The 20,771-nt window shown below is 36.0% G+C and overlaps 1 protein-coding gene across 1 annotated transcript in view; it reads left to right on the top strand.

The window, feature by feature from the left end:
* Positions 1 to 20,771, top strand: part of DHX29 (DExH-box helicase 29) — a 48,018-nt gene that overhangs the window by 983 nt on the left and 26,264 nt on the right. The window contains exons 2-10 of the mRNA XM_082650022.1: positions 6,951 to 7,024; positions 8,063 to 8,176; positions 9,305 to 9,434; positions 10,179 to 10,324; positions 11,801 to 11,926; positions 15,174 to 15,300; positions 16,027 to 16,185; positions 18,847 to 19,012; positions 19,268 to 19,391. Coding sequence (XP_082506148.1) covers positions 6,951 to 7,024; positions 8,063 to 8,176; positions 9,305 to 9,434; positions 10,179 to 10,324; positions 11,801 to 11,926; positions 15,174 to 15,300; positions 16,027 to 16,185; positions 18,847 to 19,012; positions 19,268 to 19,391 — 1,166 coding nt within the window. The remainder of the gene's footprint in view (positions 1 to 6,950; positions 7,025 to 8,062; positions 8,177 to 9,304; positions 9,435 to 10,178; positions 10,325 to 11,800; positions 11,927 to 15,173; positions 15,301 to 16,026; positions 16,186 to 18,846; positions 19,013 to 19,267; positions 19,392 to 20,771) is intronic.

Here is a 20,771-nt window from a genome sequence, read left to right as displayed (position 1 = left end):
TACTGTGTAATTGGCATGAAGTTAGGGATGGGATGAGCAAAACAGACAAATCATCTCTCCTGGAGCTTGCCAATCTAATGGCGCACACAGCCATGAAGTAGTCACACAAACGTTGCTCTGTGATTGATAAGTGCCACAAAGAAAAGCTAAGGAAGAGAATTTAACAGCGTAATCTGATTTTTACTGGGGAAAAGGAGGAGTAATGGACAGTCTCTTTGAGAAAGTGACAGTATCGGGAGGATGAATAGGTGTTAACGCTGTACAGAATGGGGGAAATAGTATTCCTGGCTGAGGTAAGGAACACTATTGTGCAAAGATCTTGAGTCAGGAAAGAGCATGGACCTTTAAGATACTCAGAATGTAAGCACTGCCTAAGGAGGAAAAGAGATGAAACTGAAGAAGTAGGCAGGTAACAAACCTTCACTTAGAAGGTGAATAATAATTCTTTGCCCTACAATATACTGTAACCCTTTAACTACAAAGTTATTATGCCTGCAATTACAAATACATAGAATATCTCCTTAAATATTCTGTGGCACTTTTACTCTGTGAATCAGCCTCTTTCTAACTCTGTCTTTTCTTGATATTCCTCTGAATTCTTTGAACTTTTTAATAGTCATTTGTTCTATTCTTTGGCTTCCCATTCTCCCAACCCCAAAATATGACCATTACTGTAGGTGTCAGTCTGTGACAGTATGATTCTCTCTCTACAGCCCTTTCAGGAGAGTTCCTCTACTTCCATTACTTCTGTCTTTTCTTTTGTAGATGACTCCTCAGTCAACATGTCCAATCCTGGTCTATTCCAAGCTCAAGTCAACCATTTCTGCATTTACTTGGATTTTTGGCCCTGTTTTGCAAGCACGTCAAATTTAATAACATGGCTAATACTGAACTATACTTCTCTCCCCCAAACTAGCTTCTCCTGTGACTTCTTTGTTTCTGTTTTTCCATATTCCTCTAACCAATGTCAATAGTTATTTTTTATGTCTTCCTTTCTTCTTCACATCCGATCTGTTGTCAAGCTCCGTGCAGTCTTTGCTTATTTCTCTTCCATGTATGCCCTTTTCACTTTTTTTTTTGCGGTACGCGGGCCTCTCACTGTTGTGGCCTCTCCCATTGCGGAGCACGGGCTCCGGACGCGCAGGCTCAGCGGCCATGGCTCACGGGCCCAGCCGCTCCACAGCATGTGGGATCTTCCCGGACCGGGGCACGAACCCGTGTCCCCTGCATCGATCGGCAGGCGGACTCTCAACCACTGCACCACCAGGGAAGCCCTGCCCTTTTCACTTTTGATTTATACTGGTCACACCTCAGTTTAGGCACTCATGAATTTCTGGAGTACCAACACAGCCTTCTAATGGGTTTCCCTAGCTGTGCTCTTTTTTCCTTCTCCAGTCTGTTCTGCATAAAGCATCAGATTGATCTTTCAGAACCACTGCTTTGATCATGTCACTTAACAGTTTTTTCTACAGCGTCTTCACTGACTTTGTGATAAAATACAAACCATTCAGCTCGTATCTAAGACCCCCTTTCTAGCCTTTTTACTAGTTCCTATATTCAGCTCTAGCAAATCTGGTGTATTTTCACTGCTCCAAATGCAGCTGTTGGCTTTCTGCCTCCTCATGTTTATTCTTGCTGTTTTCTCTCATTTGGAATGCTATCTATCCCTAATGCTGTCTACCAGAATCCTGTAATACCCACCCCAAATATCAACTACTTTTTGAATTCTTCTGTCTCCCCAGCTCATGTATATCATTGTTGTTTGAATCATTCTTTTTGATGTTTAGATCTTGCCTATGTGAGCAATTATACATTTTATCTATCCTATAAAATTGTAGGGGGTAGGAACAGTTTTATGGTTACATATTAACATCCCTCAGTATCTAGTCAAATGCTCTGAATATAGTCATCCAAAAAATTTCTTGGGTAAGTGACAAGGAAAATTTCAGAGGAGTTACTAAGACCAAGAAATCAAAAGAGAGAAAATGAGAGGTTATCTACCAAATTTGTAGAGAATTTTTTATAACCATAAATCAATATATATAGCAGTATAAATAAAATGTTGTAGCAAGATTGCCACATGATTTTGTTTTCTTTTTTTCTGTCTGGATATTTTTATATTACATATAATAGGCCTACTTGGAAGAAAAAAGTGGAAAAGTACACAGAAAAAATGATCTCTGAACTCTTTGTTGTTCCTAATGTAAATGTAACTGTTCTACTCCGCTTCCATCTCTCTCTCTGGCTTTTCAAACAATTTGAAGGATTGTACATAGCATACTTTCTCAAAATTGGACTCTCATCTAGAGGTAGAAAATGACTGGTGCCACGAAATGGTTCTTGGCACAATCCTGGGTATTCTTCCACTTCTATTTTTTCATTTCTTTTGTTTATCAAATAATGTTTGAAGAGCTACTATGTGCCAGGCAAGATTTTAGGCACTGGGGATACCACAAGAACAAAACAGACTGAGATCACTGCTTTCAAGGGGCTTACATTATTGGGGGCTGGTGGAGGGTGCTTACAACCATAAGGCTTGTGTTTGTGAAAATTCTTAAACCTAGTTGAGACTTAAAATCTTAAGAGGGAAATAAGACTAGGGGACTGGTGTCATGAATAAATTCATAAAAACCATTATAGTTTTTAGGGTCACCAAAATAAAATAGAAAAAGTGCCATGAAAATCAGAAAACAGTGACTTGGTAAAGAATAAATTGGGTGGTGGGGTCTGTTTTGGTTTAGAACAGAGATGGCTTTTCTGAGGAAACCTGCTGAGATGATTGGAAGCAACCAGTTATTAGATCTGGAGACAGAATGTTTGAGGCTTAGGCAACAAGGGCAAAGGCCTTAAGGTGGGAACAAGCTTGGCATGATGCAGGAAGACAAGAAGAAAGTCTGTATGGGTGGAGTGAGTGGGGCGGGGGGGGGGAACTGGTGTTTGTATTAAATGGGGAAGAGACCTTAGCTAAGATTAGTCAGGTAGTTTTGGCAGTATGGATGGACTTCCTCACAGACCCTGACTGCTTAGATTATATCAGCTAACTCTAATTTATTCTCCAGATACGCTATACTTCCCCTTCATAGCCTATTTGGGTAATTAGTTGCTTAATTACTCCACCAGAATATGAGTTCCGTGAGGACAAGATTGGGTCTTATTTATTCCTGACTGGGTCTCTTGGCTGGTTTGGTTCCCCTTGCAGATGTGTACTGTTGGGCAGAAGGGAGCCACAGTGCCTCAGTGCACCTATCACCAGCACCAGCACCTCGAAGTGAATGTTTCAGTGATAGTGGGTCGTTACAATCACTGTATGATGTAAAAAGCAATACTGTATAAAAGGAAAATATTCCATAAGAAAAAAGAGTATTGGGCAACAAGAAATTGATTCTGGCTGATGCTTCTTTTTTCTTGCTAAGTCATCTTGAGGAAATCACTTAGTTTTTCTGTGCTTCAACTTTAATGTAATAAATATTTTTGAGAGCCAGTTACATATGTTCCTTTGTTCCATGAACAGTCATTATAAATCTGAAACCCTTAGTGCTTTTGCCTGAGGGATACATCCTGCACACTAACTTCCTTATTTCCAGTCAGACTTCCAATAACTCCCTTCATCTGAAACAAAACCAAAACTTGTGGAGAAGGGTCTCTAAGCAGCAAGAAAGGTAGCTGTCATACATCTTATGCACATTACTTGGCAAAAGAACGGGGACCATTTTTATTCCATGGCCTATTGACTTAGAATTGTATTTGAAAATAGGGTTACTCATTTACAAGTTTCAGTATCTATTTTCTTCTGGTGCCATCACTTTTTCCTAGGTAACAGATTAGAATTTGGGGGTGGGGAGTTATTAGGTTGACATTCTGAAAGGTGGCAGCTGACAGGAGAGAAGACCAAAGAATCACTAAATAGAAAATTAGAGCAGTCTCAGGGAATTGGGTAGCCTCTGCAAGCCTCTGAGCAAAGTCATAGATACTCATAATAAGTAATGCATCATGAAAAGCTTTGAATTTTGCTTATTGTATGTATTATGGCAGGAAGTGTAAATACAGTTTAGAAGGATTTCTATCAGGTTGTTTTAAAATGCATTTCAGATTTTGGAGTTTTCATTCATGCCGATTAAAAATCTTACATGAACATGTTTTAGGAAGAATTTGAAAATGAAAGGGCCTTACTGGTTTACTTGATTTAATTGGTAATATCCCTGGCAAGATCTCATTATTGCTTCAGTTCCTCAGAGTATTGAATAAAATGAAAACATACCATTTTTAGAGACCCTGATTGACACCCAGCGAATTCACAGCAGTGTGGGTGTTCATTCCCCTCCTGATAGTCTGGGGACTTAGATCTTTTATTTGCCCTCTGGAAGTTAGCAGTATAAGCTGACCTCAAGGAAGTGATATGGTCGGACGTTTTAGGTGGAATGGTTGGAGGAGAAAAATGAGAGCTGACTGCAATCTTTAATTCACTAATTTAAAAAACAAAACCAATCAGGAATTCCCTGGTGGTCCAGTGGTTAGGACTCGGAGGTTTCACTGCTGGGGCTCAGGTTTACCTCCTGGTTGGGGAACCAAGATATCGTAAGCTGCGTGGCGTGGCCAAAACAAAAAACAAAACCAAAAGACACTTATTAACGGAATTTACAATCTTACCTCTGTCAGTAACACAGGAACCTGAACTGTTTCTCAGTATTGTCTTGGTAATGAAGCATTCATCTGTCTGTACCTTTTCAGAAAGGGTTATAACTGGGGCCCCTCCATGGGTTTAGGGACCTCTAAAACTGATTAGTGTGCTAAATTTGTGAATGAATTTACTACAACTGATAAGACCCCCCAGAAATGGTTAAAGACTACTGATATATACTCTCCTTTATAACCATTGACATGAGTTTATGAGCAGGGTTACCAGGATTAAGGTAAAGTCTGAGACTAAAAGATGAGGAAAACCATACCAGGAATACCAGAATTGTTATTATCCTTTAATGTATTCTAGGTAGCTTTGGGTACCTTCTTAACTATAGCACAGAAGTAATTCAGGGACCCACCAATGTTCCTAGTTCAGACTGCTCAAATGTAAATAGTTATTTTCAGAAACTTTGGTTTTCCTTTTTAAATGCCTCATTATATTAACTAGCATCTTAAAATGAACAACCCAATGTAAGTCAACAGAGACTAAAATCCTGGACTTTATAATAAGCAACTCTTTAATGTTTAGGTTTCTCAAAGTGAAAAAAAATCCTATTTTAAGGTTTATAAAAGCAGAGTAACAAGGTTTTGTACGATTCTAGGATTATTTTTATATAGCAGTGGTTCTCAAAGTGTGCTTAGGGGATCCTGGGGAACTTTTGAGACCTTTCTAGCAGAGGCTTAATGAGATCAAACTATATTCATAATAATTCTAAAATGTTATTTGCCATTTTCATGTTCATTTTCTCTCTAGTGTACAGCGACTACATGATGTGTGATATTACAGAAGACTGAATGCAGAAGCCAGATGTTAAGAGATTTGCAAAAGTAGAAAACAATTTTTTTGATTTGGAAAATATAGTTATTTTTCATAAAAGTACTATATTAACATGTAGTAGGTTTATTTTTAATGAATTAATAAATATTTTTTAAAATTTCCCTTTTGGGACTTCCCTGGTGGTCCAGTGGTAAAGAATCCACCTTGCAATGCAGGGGACGTGTGTTCAATCCCTGGTTAGGGAACTAAGATCCCACATGCCGTGGGGCAGCTAAGCCTGCATACCACAACTGCTGAGCTCGCATGCCTCAACTGGAGCCCACGCGCCTCATCTAGAGAAGAGAAAATCCACATACCACAACTAGAGAGAAGCCCGCACACCGCAACGAAGAGCCCGTGTGCCTCAACAAAGGTCCCACGTGCGGCAACTAAGACCCAACGCAGCCAAAAATAAATAAAAATAATAAATCTTTAAAAATAAATAAAATTGCCCTTTTAATTTATAGTATGATAAATATCAATATTATAACCTACATAAACAAAAAGTATTTGGGATCTTCAATAATTTTTCAGAGAGTAAGGAGATCATGAGACCAACGTTTGAAAATAAAATGTGTTCCTTCCCGGTTATTCATTGTTAGAAAACTGTTAATATATAGCATTTCTATTGACTGGAACAGACTTGGCAACTGTAGTGGGTTGAGTAGTGTTCCCCAAAATTTCATGTCCACATGGAACGTCAGAATGTGATCTTATTTGGAAAAAAGATCTTTGCAGGTGTAATTAGTTAAGGATCTTGAGATGAAGTCATCGTGGATTTAGGGAGAGCCCTAAATCCAATGACTAGCATCCAGAGAAAGGAGACAGATTTGCATACAGAGAGACAGAGGGAATAAGGCCACGTGAAGACCCATTTTAAGAAGGAGGCAGACAAGCCAAACAACACCTGGCGTCACCAGAAGCCAGAAGAGGCAAGAAAAGAGTTTTATCTAGAGACTTCAGAGGGAGTATGGTCCTACTGATACCTTGATTTTGGACTTCTAGCCTTCAGAATTGAGAGAGAATGTTTCTGTATATTCAGCCACCAAGTTTGTACAGCAGCCTTGGAAACTAATATAGCAACCTTATACTCAGTAGGAGAGAATGATAGGAACTCCCACCTCCTTTTTGCCTTAGGAGGAGTGCTTTCTCTTCAGAATTACCCATCTTCTCTGCCAGGAATCAAATATCCTCTGAGAGGTCTTACTTCAGCTAAGTGCCAGGCATTTACACTCTGAGAAACTAGTTAACCTAGAGAGTGCTAAGCGGTAGAATGTTTTTGCTAATTTAGCGGAAGTATTGCTGACTTCCAGATTGAGTTATTTGGTAAAGTGGAAAAGAAAGAGCTGAAATCAAATACTTAATGTTTAGCGATCTTTAGAGGAAAATTAAAATAGTGTAATGGATATTAATCATTAAATTACCTTGACTGTTCATTGTCTGTTATATACAGGTCCGAAAATTTATAGTTTTAATTCTGCAAATGATTCTGGTGGTCCTGCAAATCTGGATAAATCTATCTTGAAAGTGAGTATCAAGGTTTTGAGTCATTTCAAGAAATGTTACCTTAAAAAAAAAGATATACTCTTAAATATAAGCAAGTGATGGGGTGTTTTAAATTTTTGTAAATAGTACAGTAATTCCTCATCTATACTAAATAAAAGTAAATCGTACACATCTGTTGAGAGCCTGTAAAAAATTAAGGAAGAGCTGGATAAGGTCCAAACTTCTAAGTATATCAACTTCCCTTTCTCCATTTGTCACCTCTGTGAAGTCCATCATAACTCACCAGGTTATTTTCCTGGTGGTTCCATCAGCACTTCTTACATCTTTCTAAATAATGACTTGCTGGGTTACAGTTTATCATTTTATACATGTTTCCTGTGCTAGACTGAATTCCTGAAGTATGTTTTTGTGCATTGCTCGTAGTGAGCATCAGTAAAGATGTGATCAAAAGAAGGTAGTTTTGAAGGTAGTTGGCTGTATAATCTTAGGTTAAACATATGGAAACAGCAGAAGGTAAAATGGCCAATAGGAAAAAGTAGAAAACAAACTCTGGAAGCCAAAATAATTTGTGTAACCTAATTATTACAATTTATATAAGCTTTTACTTTTACTTGATTTGCCCTCTTTTTAGTGTAGCATCCATTCTTTCAGGCAGTGTGCTTGGGCTGGTTTACATTAATGCAAATTTTTGGGTTCCATCCCCAAGGATTCTGATTCAGTATGTTTAGGATAGGGCTTAGGAATCTGTCTTTATGATGGCAATCTAAGGGTGGTCCAAGGACAGAGTCTTGAGACATACGGCTTCAAGAGGCTTTATAAAAGGATTTTTGCCTTGCCACATGTTGTTGCTTTTTCCGTAGCCCATTTTTTCTTAAATATATGGTAGGAATGTGGTCCAGTGAATGGTATTCCAATATATGATAATCACTGTATCTGATTTCAGCTGAAATTCTGGGCTTGGTTGGAAGGGATATAGAAAACTGTGTGATTTGCTTCTAATTATTTAATTATTAAATGTTATTTATCTTCTAATTAATATGACCTTTTTGGTCTCAACAGGTGGTAATTAATAACAAACTAGAGCAAAAAATTATTGGAGTGATAAATGAGCATAAAAAGCAAAATAATGACAAGGGAGTGATTTCTGGAAGACTTACTGCCAAAAAATTACAGGTATTTTGCAAACTTTTTTTAAGTTACTTAGTTTTAGTGGAGCATTTTTAAGACAGCTCCACATGTGAGATAAAATGACTTTTCAACTTCCATTGAAATTTCATATAGATTAGTTCCATCTTCAAGAATAAGGAAGGAACTGTGCCAAAAACAAGTACATGCATTAAAATAGTGATATGAAAACTAAATTACATTCCCAAAATTATGTTGGACTTGTGGTGGGCACTTTGCTTACATTTTCTCTGACACACCAATCCTGGAAAGTATTTTGCCCCAATTTTCAAATGAAGGAAATGAGGCTTGGAAAGATTACATATATTATAGCCTGAGGTTTTTAATTACTAAGTAGCAAAGTAAACAGAGTCTGGATTTGAACCCAGTCCTGCCCAGCTGTAAAGATCATGCTTTAGAAAGTACAATAAAAAGCTTTACTTTATGTCTGAACATGTTCATTGAAGCACTGCTGATAATAATAATAATAAAAAAAGTAAACATCTTAAGTCGTCACCAATAGGAAAATAGATTATGATATGTCTACCCAGTGGAATATTCTTTAACTATTAAAATTGATGAACAGTTTCTAATAATTTGGGAAGATGCTTATGTTATAATGTTAAGTAAAGTTTGTTTTTACAAAATCATAGAAAAATGACTGAAAGGAAGCATACTACATTGCAAACAGTATCTTTAGATAGTGAGAATATGAGCAGTTTCTCCTGGTCCTTTTTTATTTATCTATAGTTCTCAGATTCTCAATACAGTGAGAGGGACTTCCCTGGCAGTCCAGTGGTTAAGACTTCACCTTCCAATGCAGGGGGTGCAGGTTCGATCCCTGGTCAGGGAGCTAAGATCCCACATGCCTCAGGGCCAAAAAACCAAAACATTAAACAGAAGTAATATTGTAACAAATTCAATAAAGACATTAAAAATGGTCTGCACATCAAAAAAAAAAAAACTCAATACAATGAGCACATTTAACTCTTCTAACTGGAAAAAAAGAGAAAAAAAGATATTTTTGAAGTTACAATTTGTGTCAGAGTTTCTGGTTTAAAATGAATGGGAGAATAGACTTAGTAATGAAAAAAGAGAAAATTGACAGAATGACTTCGTTACATTTCCCTTTCATAGGATTTATACATGGCTTTACAAGCATTTTCATTTAAGACTAAGGACATTGAAGATGCCATGACTAACACACTCTTACATGGAGGTGATCTTCATTCTGCCTTGGATTGGCTCTGTTTAAATCTTTCAGATGGTAAGCAGTATTGGCATAAATATCTTTCAGTTTATAAAACCTTTTGAAGTAATTTCAATGTTTATGATATTTGTATCAAGCTTTGGACTTGTACTGAAAATTTTTTTCACTGTTATAATTATTTATTTTTAGGATGTTCTTACACTTTTCTAGTCTTTTTAGTATATTCTTCTTAAAGGTTGTAGTCTGTGCAAGAAGAAATTATTTTTTTGTGTGCTGCTTTCAGTTGTTGATAGCCATTTTACAATGCACATAATACAGCAGATTCTCAAAGTTTGCCTGTCTGTAACCTGTCAGGCTGTGTATCCTCGTTTTGGTTTAGAAATTAGGGCTGTATGGCTTTGGATAAATAATATTTAATTAAGCAGAGCGTCAAGGTTGTAATCTTTGGCAAGAACCTGGAATGCATATTGCTTCTATGACTGATTAAGGATACTGTCACATGTTGTGACAGGCAACCAAAGAGAAGGGAGGGTTAAGATTTTCTTATGGAAATTTAGGAGTCTAGCATATTGAGGGTGAAATAAATGGTCAGATAGAGGTGGGCTGGTTATCATCTAGAGAGTGTTCCCACTGGTTTGATAATAAAACGAGGTTCATCATAGGATTTCTATTCCTAGGAGATGAGCAGTAGAATAAAATTAGGTGCTCTTTGTCTAGACAGAGTTTATGTGAGTGTTTAATAAATATTTGTGTGTTTTATGTATCATGTACATGTTTATTTTCATCCCAATTTCTCTTAAGATGCACTTCCTGAAGGATTCAGTCAGGAATTTGAAGAGCAGCAACCTCTAAGTAGGCCAAAATTCCAGTCTCCTCAAATACAAGCCACTATTTCACCTCCACTGCAATCTAAAACCAAAAAACAGGAAGAAGATCCTATGATAAAGGTAATTTAAGAATTAAACATTTGAAGTTGTATAAAATCAGAATGAAGCACATGTAATAGTTCATAAGGGTATAAATATTAGGTTACAATAATGTTTTTACTTATTGAAAATGTCTAATGGGTTTGCCAAACTCTTCTATCACTGTCGGTTTCAGTTATCTATTGCTACATAACAAACCACCTGAAAATGTAGTGACTTAAACCAAGAATTTCTTATGATTTTGCAGTCTGAACTGGGCTCAGCCAGGCAGTTCTTCTGCTCCATGAGGTATCTCTTCAGACTGGAACATCCAAAATGGTTTCTTTACTCACATGACTAGGTGCCTCGGCTGGGAGCTAGCAAGTCATCTCTCTCTCCACATGACTAGCTTAGGTTTCCTCTTATATGGTGATATTAGGGTGGTCAGACTTCTTACTTGACATATGGCTTCCAAGAGCAAGTATCTTGAGATAGTAAGCCCCAGTGTACAAATTTATATCAAGCCTCTGCTTGTATCACTCTTGCTAATGTCCCATTGGTTGAAGCAAGTCATGTGGCCAATTCAAAATCTGTATGGAAGGGGATTACAGAAAGGCATTAGTACTGGAAGGTGTACTTCATTACACTTCATTACGCATTACACCTAAGTACTCTGCATATCATAAAACATCTATGAACATGGGTGAACCTAGAGAACATTATGCTAAGTTAAATAAGCCAATCACAGAAAGACAAATACTACATTATGTCACTTATATGAGGTACCTAATACAGTCATATTCATAGAAACAGAGAATAGAATGGTAGTTACCAGGGGCTAAAGGGAGGAGGGGCAAATGGGGAAATGTTGCTTAATGGTTATAAAATTTCAGTTATGCAAGATAGGTAAGTTCTATACAGCTGCTATGCAACATAGTGCCTATAGTTAACAGTACAGTACTGTACACACACACAAAAGAACACACAAAAATTTTTGGAGGTGATGGATATGTTTAGTACCTTGATCGTGGTGATGATATCATAGGTGTGTGCATATGTCCAAACTCATCAAAATGGTGAGTCTGTGTATATATATATATATATGTATATATATATATACACACATATATATATATACAGTAAATAATTAACATTTTAATATGTGCAATTTTTAATGTATCAGTTATACCTCAATAAAGCTTAAAAATAAACAGGGCAAAAATCTGGAAACATCATCCCCACAAAACCACTGTTTTTAAGGACAACACTAGTTTTTAATAGTTCTTTCATTTTTTTGCCTCTTTATGTAAATGTATTCTTCGGATCATGTAAGTTTAGACTTATTAATGTTGAGTTCCATTCATTTGTCCTTCACTGAACAGTAGAGAATGTGATTTTTGAGGCTTATGTGTCTACTGTTTCTGAGTGTAAAGAAATTATAAAAGCAGTGACACTTGATGATAGTTTTGACACCTTTTTCTAATTTTGATTTTTCAGATATTTGTTTTTTCTTTCTAGCCTAAAAAGGAAGAAAAAAATTTGGAAGTAAATATGAAAGAATGGATTTTGCGATATGCTGAACAACAAAATGAAGAAGAAAAGAGTGAGACTTCTAAAAGTTTAGAAGAGGAAAAATTTGACCCTGTGAGTAGAAATTTATATTGGGCTTCTAGCTGGATATACCTGGCAAAATATTTAACTTTTATAAGACTTAGTTTCCTCATTTTTAAATTGAGGAAACAGTTACCTCTAGGGGTTTATGTGAGGATTAAATAAAATAACAGGGAAAAAATGACACAAAATAACGGCTCAATATATGTTAATTACATTCCTCCCATGTTTAAAGAGATAATCACCAAGTATTTTTAAATGATTGTTCTGTGTAAGGAGTATGCTAAATTATTTGGTTAATTTTAAAAAGCACCTTCCTTTATAGAGGAAACCCATTGCCTGGAAAGAGAAAACCTACATATCATAAGATAAACTAAAAATATTAGGTTAAGTGAGGGCTTCCCTGGTGGCGCAGTGGTTGAGAGTCCGCCTGCCAATGCAGGGGACACGGGTTCGTACCCAGGTCCGGGAAGATCCCACATGCCGCGAAGCGGCTGGGCCCGTGAGCCATGGCCGCTGAGCCATGGCCGCTGAGCCTGCGCGTCCGGAGGCTGCGCGTCCAGAGCCTGTGCGTCTGGAGCCTGTGCTCCGCAAAGGGAGAGGCCACAACAGTGAGAGGCCCGCCTACTGCAAAAAACAAAAACAAAATATTAGGTTAAGTGAAAAAAGCAAGTTGTAGGAAGAAAATAGCACAATACATATTTCTGATAAAAGACTTCTGTCTAGAATTTATAAAGAAGTTTTAAAAGGACAACAGACACTTTGCAGAAGTAGATATATGGATGGCCAATAAACATGTAAAAATAAGTTCAGCATCGCTAGTCATGGGAAAAATGAAAATGAAAACTGCAGTGACATACCACTATGTATATATCAATCAAAATGGCTAAAATTAAAAAGATCAGTAATACCAAGTGTTGGGAGGATGTGAAGCCACTGAATACTCATACCCTGATTGTAAGAGTATAAAATGAAATGGTACAACCACTTTGCAAAACTGCTTGGCACTTTCTTATGAAGTTAGACATACACTTACCATATGACCTAACAATTTCATTCCTACGTTTTTACTCAAGAAAAATGAAAATGCCAACAAAAAAAGACTTGTAAGCAAATGTTCATAGCAACTTTACTAATAACAGCCAAACACTGCAAGCAACTCTCAAAAACATTATATAAGAATGAAAAAAGCCAGGCAAAAATGAGTACATGCTGAACAGTTTCATTATATTAAATTCTAGAAAAGTCATCTCTGCAAAATCTGTCTCTAATGAGAGGAAGCAGGTGAGTGGTTGCCTGACTACAGGGGTGGAGGAAAGAGATTGACTGTTAGGCATGATGAGGAAACTTTTGGGGATGATGGCAATGGTTTATGTCTTGATTATGATGATGGTTACGTGGATGTATACATGTGTCAAACACACTCACTTATACACTTAAAATGACATTTTATTAGAAGTGAACCATACTTTTATAAAGTTGATTTAGAAAGACAAAAAGGAAGTTGCAGAACAGCATGTGTAGTATAATGAACTCATTTGAGTAAAACAATATACACATACACATATATTTGCATTCTTATGTATGCAAAGGAAACATCAGGAGAGATACCCAAGAAGCTATTACTAGTGATTAGGACTGGGGTTGGTAGGGTGGGAGGGAGACTTCTTTTTTATACTCCTCTGTATCCTCATAAGTTTTTTTTAACCACGTGCCTGTATTAAAGTAATATAAACAAAAATAACTTAGGACAGTACACATGTTACTTTGAGGTTCAGAGAAAGAGGTCTCTTCTGATAGGAACATTAGGTCAATACTTCAAAGAAAAAAGTGGGACTTGAAGGATGCATGAAGTGTGCATAGGCAACAAAGAATGGGAAAATGACCCATATGGGTGAAATAATGTGAATAAGGGTACAGCAGTGGAATTGTGCAAGGGGCCTTTGAGTATTAAACAATAAACAGGATAAAATGTGTAGGTGAGTACTGGCCAATAGGAGTAAACAGGTGAGTTAAACTGAGACTAGAAGATATGGATGCCCAGAAAATGAATTTGACAGCTTTTCCTACTGATTGTGAAGAGTTGCCAGAAGTATGGGGGCAGGTGATCAACAAGAAGAATTTGACATTTTAGGGCAAATTTAGTAGTGTTTAAGGTGATTTGCAAAGGGTAGGGAGGCCATTTTGGCAGCTCTTGCACTTGCTCAGGTGTGAAATAATAAGGTGCCAAATTGTAATTTGGAAGAGAAACATTTAAAGCAAGAATCAGTAGAAATTGATGATGTACTGAATATAAAAGTTAAGAAGCCAAAGTCAGCAAGAGATTCGTAGGTGGAGGGATGGTGGTATCAGTGCCATAGATAGGAAAGATTGAAAGAACGAGTGTGATTTAGGTGAAATTGAGGCGATAGCCAACCCTTCTGTTACACTGTATTGATGTTTGCTTCTACACAAAATGATCTCAGAATTCAGGTGGTTGTGCTTCCTCAGTTGTCTCTTTTCCCTTTGTCTCAGCGGTTGTCTTTCATAGCAGCACTGCACATGCCGTCTCCACCCAGAGCTTTAATGCTTCTCATCTGCTATCAACCTAACCTAAAGAAAAAAACAGTAATTTGAGTTTAGCTTTAACTTTGTCTAGTTTTTGCTCAGCAGAGTTAAGTCCTTAAGTTTTTTGTTGGTTTGTTTGTTTGTTTGTTTTATTTTTATTTTATTAGTCCTTAAGTTTTATAGCACCCATCTTCCCCAGAGGCCTTTTTTTTTTTGTTTAATGTCCCTGGCTATCTTTCATAAGATAAAGATTATGGGAAGGTAACTTTCAGAAATGAGTATTATCCTATTATTGCATATGTAATCCTTTAAATACATGTATTTATAAAATGTATAAAAATTTAATTTTTCTTTTAACAGAAATGAGCTCATACTTACGTTTTATTCTGTAGTTCGCTTTATTTTATTTAACGTGTCAAGGAAGTTTCTCCATGTGGATCACTCTCATTCTTTTGCTACCTCACTTTTTTTCCCAGTGGCTGACTAGTTTTCTCTGTAGAGGTGTACCACACTTGATTTCCAATTTTCCTTTTCAATCAGTACTGCAGTAAACATCTATGTACCTGCAAATCTGCACATTTGTATCATTTCTCTATGAAAAATTTCTAAAAGATTTGTTGGATCAAAGAATAAGATCAAAAGATCACAGGGTTTGATATAATACATTGACAATAGATAAACTAATCTTGCTCTTCTTTTTATTTCTTTATCATCATCTTATTTGGAACAACAGAATGAAAGGTACTTGCACCTTGCAGCAAAACTTCTGGATGCAAAGGAGCAAGCAGCTACCTTTAAATTAGAAAAAAACAAGCAAGGCCAAAAAGAGGCTCAAGAAAAAATAAGGAAATTTCAAAGAGGTAAACACTTTAAAATTCTCAGACGTATAAATGTCTCTTCTTTATTGGCCTTCCTAGGATGGAGGTTGCCTCTTTTTAATATGTCTGCTCTTTCCTAACAGTTTATAATTGGGATTGGCAAACTTTTTGCAACAAGCCAAATAGTAAATATTTTAGGTTTTGCAATTTGTTATAATTACTTAACTGCTATCACAGCATAAAAGCAGCCATAAACAATACATAAACAAATGGTTATGTTCTCATAAAACTTTATGGATGCTGAAATTTCATATATAATTTTCACATGTCACCAAATATATCTTTTTGTCTTTTTCAACCAGTTAAAACAGGTAAAAATCATTCTTAGCCCACAGGCCATATGGAAATAGGCAGCAGGGCTGGATTTGGCCTGCAGACCATAGTTTGTTAACCTCAGATGTATACTACAAAATACCATCTCCATTCAAGAACAAGAGGTGGATATAATTCCATGTGTATTTATTTCTAGTGAAGATGTTTTTCCTGGACTTCTACATCTGTTAAGTAATTGTTCTGAAAATGTTAGTATATGATGTGAAAATAAATTGCCTCTGACTTCTAGCACAAATTCCTAGAAGGAAGTGTTGAATAATTGACTACAAGGAAAAAGAAGGAATGTTGTTTTTTTAAACCAATTTTTGCAAAGTAAAAAGGCATGAAAAACAAATATAATAAAACAAAAATAAGCCTCATGGTTTTTTTTGGTAGAAATGGAAACTTTAGAAGACCATCCAGTATTCAATCCAGCCATAAAGATTTCACATCAACAGAATGAAAGGAAGAAGCCTCCTGTAGCCACAGAAGGGGAAAGTGCTTTGAACTTTAATTTATTTGAAAAATCTACAGCTGCTACTGAAGAAGAGAAAGGTAAAATGAAGGGAAAGTGTTCCAGGGTATAATTTGTAAATAGAAAAATGTCAAGGACTATATAATTGAGAAATTGTTACTTTGTATTCCAGCAAACTACATAAGATGGCAGTAAAGTTATGCTTCCACATACTGTCTTGGAAAAATAATAATTATGATAACTTGTATAGCATTTTGTAATTACAAACATCTTGCTTCGGCCTCATCTCTCTTCAGTCCCTCCTCCAAACTCCTGCCAGAATTATCTTTCCATAACACAGATCAAAATGTGAGTTCCCTGTTAAAAATTTTAATCACTTAGCAAGTTCAAACCCTGTATCATGGCACTGAAGATCCTTTCCACCTTATTCTCCCAGCTATGTACTACAGATACATCATTCTTTAAAACATATATTGTTTCATGGCTCCATGACTTTGCTCATCCTGTTTTCCCCTTCTTGGCCAACCTTTCCCTTGCTTAGAGGCTTGAATCAAACAGCACCTCTTCTTTAAACCTTCCCTGATTCCTGCTGTGCCACCAGAGTTGTGTAAGTGTGCTCTTCTTTGTGCTCATAGGTAAATTATTGATATAGCTAGTATATTTATCAGTCTGTAATATAGTCAGTTGAGTTCCACACTAAATTGTCAGTTCTTTTAATTGTACATTCTTTCTACAAATATTTATTGAATTTTTATTGTTCATAATATCAGGTGCTACATGTACAGTTATTAGCAAAATAACTTGATCTTTGCTCTCTTCAAGTATACAGTCTAGCAGGGAATGTAAGCTTTAAACAGACATAGATACACAATTACAAACTGTGATGTGTGCTGTTGAAGAAAGAAAACTGGCTTCCAATGATAGAGCTAATAAGGGGGCCTAATTTGCATTGGGGAAACCTTGCTAAGGTCTTGCTCTGAGATCTGACAGATGATTAGGTATTAGCCTGGTAATGAGTTGGTGGAAAGAACTTCTAAGGAAAGAGACAGTACATTGGAAGTCTAAGGTGGAAAAGAGCTTAGAGCATCACTATTCAACAGAACACACTATGATGGGAATGTTCTGTATCTGCACTATCCAATGTGGTAGCTACTAGCCAAATATGAGTACAGTTGACCCTTGAACAACGTAGGGGTTACGGCCGCTGACGCCTGTGCAGTCAAAAATCTGCGTATAACTTTTGACTTAAACATAATGCTATGTTTAAGTCAAACATAAATACTAATAGCCTACTAATGACTGGAAGCCTTAGTGATAACAGTTGATTAACGTATTTTGCATGTTATATGTATTATATACTATATTATTACAATAAAGTAAGCTAGAGAAAGAAAAACATTATTAAGGAAATCATAACAAAGAGAAAATACATTTACAGTACTGTACTGTATAGATTGTGAGTTTATGTTATCTATGTACAAGATGAATCGTCTGTCAGTACCTATATCAACATTGTCTTATATGATTCAAAACACTGTAGCTGTTATATGTATTACTAACATGAGACATCAAAAATGAAAAGATAATGTGCAGAAGTTCTTAGTTATTTATAGGTATAATGATTCATGCATTAATAACGAAGAAGCAGCAATATGATTGCTTTAATGGTACCCTAGTGTAATCAATATAACTGCTTTACTTCACTGTTAGTTTAGCCTTATACACTAATGAAAGAATCATAAAATTTTTATGGCATACAGTATTACAGTAGTATTCATAATATACTATTGGAAACACTGTTAACATTTTTTAAAAAACCACTTACCTATGATGATAGGCTGATATGCAGTTTCTCCAATTATGAGAGAGAGGCATTCTATAAGGTAAGGTAATTCTTTGAAAGCAAAGTTATAAAACAAAGAAAATAACACATTATTAATTTTATATTAATTATCACCTCATGCCTGTGTAAGGATAGGCTATCCACTTCAATATAAGTCTTACACATGATGTTCTTCATGTGTGTTTTTGTATATTTATTGGAAAAAAATCTGCATATAAGTGGACCTGTACAGTTCAAACCTGTGTTGTTCAAGGGTCAACTATATCGAGCACTTGAAATGTGACTAGTATAACTGAGAAACTGAAATTTTAATTTTAATTAATTTAAATTTAGCCACATGTGGCTGGTGGCTACTGTATTGAGTGAGGCAGGTTTAGAGCATTTAAGGAATTGACTCATGACCAGTATGGCTACAGCATAGCGAGCATGATGGAAGACTGACAACAAATAGGCAGGGGTGGGCCATAGAGGGCTTTTAGGTACTAATGAAGAATTTGGACTTTATCTTATATGCAACATGAAGCCATTGACAGTGGTGGTAGTGGCAGCTGTTAAGCAGAGAAATGACATCTGATTTATATCTTTTCAAAAGATAGTCTACCAAACATTGTAATTCAGAGTATTCTAAACAATTCATCGCATGGATTGTGTCATAGATATTTTACAAGAACACATAACTTAAGATACTTTTTTAAAAAGATCCAGATTTTCACTGATTCTGTCCATCAAGAGGATTTCCTTACATCACTTAAAGAAGAGCAAGCCTTTCTGTCTGTCTTTTTTTAAACCTATTCTCTTCTAAAAGTCTGTTCCCAAAAGTGAGAGAACATTAATCTCTCAAAAGAGACTGTATATTACTACATACCCATTTTTAAAGAACCAATCTTTATCATTTTAGAGAAAAAGAAAGAACCTCATGATGTAAGAAATTTTGACTATACTGCTCGAAGCTGGACTGGAAAATCTCCCAAACAATTTCTGATCGATTGGGTCAGGAAGAATCTTCCCAAGAGTCCAAATCCTTCCTTTGAAAAAGTTGCAGTAGGTAGATACTGGAAATGTAGGTATGTTTTTGGTTAACTGAATGAACTTATAGAAAAATCTAAGATGAAAATCTTTTTTTTTCTGATGAGTTAAGTAGATATTTAGGAAGCTAATTCCACATCTCAGATTGATAGTGCTTATAAGTCATTATGTAGTATGATGTCTTCCATGGGAATATTTAATTTAAATAATTAAACTACAGTTCAATGTTAATGGAATTCTGACCTTTTCTACTTCATCAATTTTATTTTAAAATATTTTTGGTTTCTTTGTAGGGTAAGGGTAATCAAGTCTGAAGATGATGTACTGGTAGTATGCCCTACAATCTTAACAGAGGATGGCATGCAAGCTCAGCACCTGGGAGCTACTTTAGCTCTTTATCGTTTAGTGAAAGGGCAGGTGAGACTTTTTAGACCTAAGTGTTTCAAAAATCATTTCTGGGAGCTTCCCTCGTGGCGCAGTGGTTGAGAGTCTGCCTGCCGATGCAGGGGACACAGGTTCGTGCCCCGGTCCGGGAAGATCCCACAGGCTGTGGAGCGGCTGGGCCCGTGAGCCATGGCCACTGAGCCTGCGCGTCCAGAGCCTGTGCTCCGCAACGGGAGAGGCCACAGCAGTGAGAATCCCGCATACCGCAAAAAAAAAAAAAAAAAAAATCATTTCTGGAGTAATGGGTATATTTTGTCAACATAAAACTGTATCTGCATGTGGAAGTTAGTTTTTAATTATGGCCCTTTGTGCCAATTTTCTCTTACTGAATGCTTCTGATTAATCCTTGTTTCTGCTTATTTATAATTTTGACTTCCTCTCACTCCTAAACATAGTTCAATCTTTCTCTCCTTAGACCAGAGGCTCTGAACCATTTGGTCCAGCTTTTGTAAGCTATACTAATTTACAGATTAAAAAATAGTTGTGCTAGAATGGTTGAATTAAGGAGAGTTTTTAAACATTTGTTTTCCTTTAATGTTATATTGTCTCTCAACTTTAAAAAATTAGACACTGGTTCCAGTTTTCACTTTTAGGTTACGTTGACTATAAGCTTCCAGTTTAAGGAAAGATGAAAATAAAGTATTACTGAAGAGAGCACTTTTAAGAGAACACAATGTTCTTTTTTTGGTTGGGGGGTATTGTCAACATCTCCTTTTTATAATAAAAATATAATATATATTTTATATATATATATAAATATATATAATATATATATTATATTTATATAATATATAATATATATTTTATAATATATCTTTCTTCATGGGGAATTAGAACTACTGAAAATTTAGGCACTGATTAAGTGGAACTCCAACAATAGTTCTTTTCCATTTTGTGTCAGTAAAAGTGCTTAATGTCTTTATTTCCCTCATTTTGCAGAATAAGGTATCATAAGCTAAGCTTAATTGATGGAAGTCACTATCAGTGTTACAGAAATAATTGCAGGCTCTTTTATAACACAGAATTAAGATAACAGTTTCATCCAGTGGAGTTCATTTAAAATACTTTGACCTGTAATATACAACTGCTGGAATCTCAGAGGGAACTTTGTTTTAAAGATGCATTATGGATCATCTGTATATTTAAATAGCACCACTATATGAATAAATAATAAACATGTATTTAATAGTTTATTGTGTTCCAGGAATAAGCACGTTACATGATTAACTTAGTTTACCTCGGAGTATGCCTGTAAGGGAGGTACTATTATTAGCCCCATTTTACAAATTTAGAAACTAAGACACCAAGAAGTTAAGTTACTTGCCCAAGGTCACATAGCTAGTAAGTCTAGAA

Source organism: Grampus griseus (assembly GCF_964374135.1).
Source record: "Grampus griseus genome assembly, chromosome: 3".
Classification (NCBI taxonomy): domain Eukaryota; kingdom Metazoa; phylum Chordata; class Mammalia; order Artiodactyla; family Delphinidae; genus Grampus; species Grampus griseus.
Note: the sequence above shows the minus strand (reverse complement) of the source record. Positions and strands in the feature narration are given on the sequence as shown.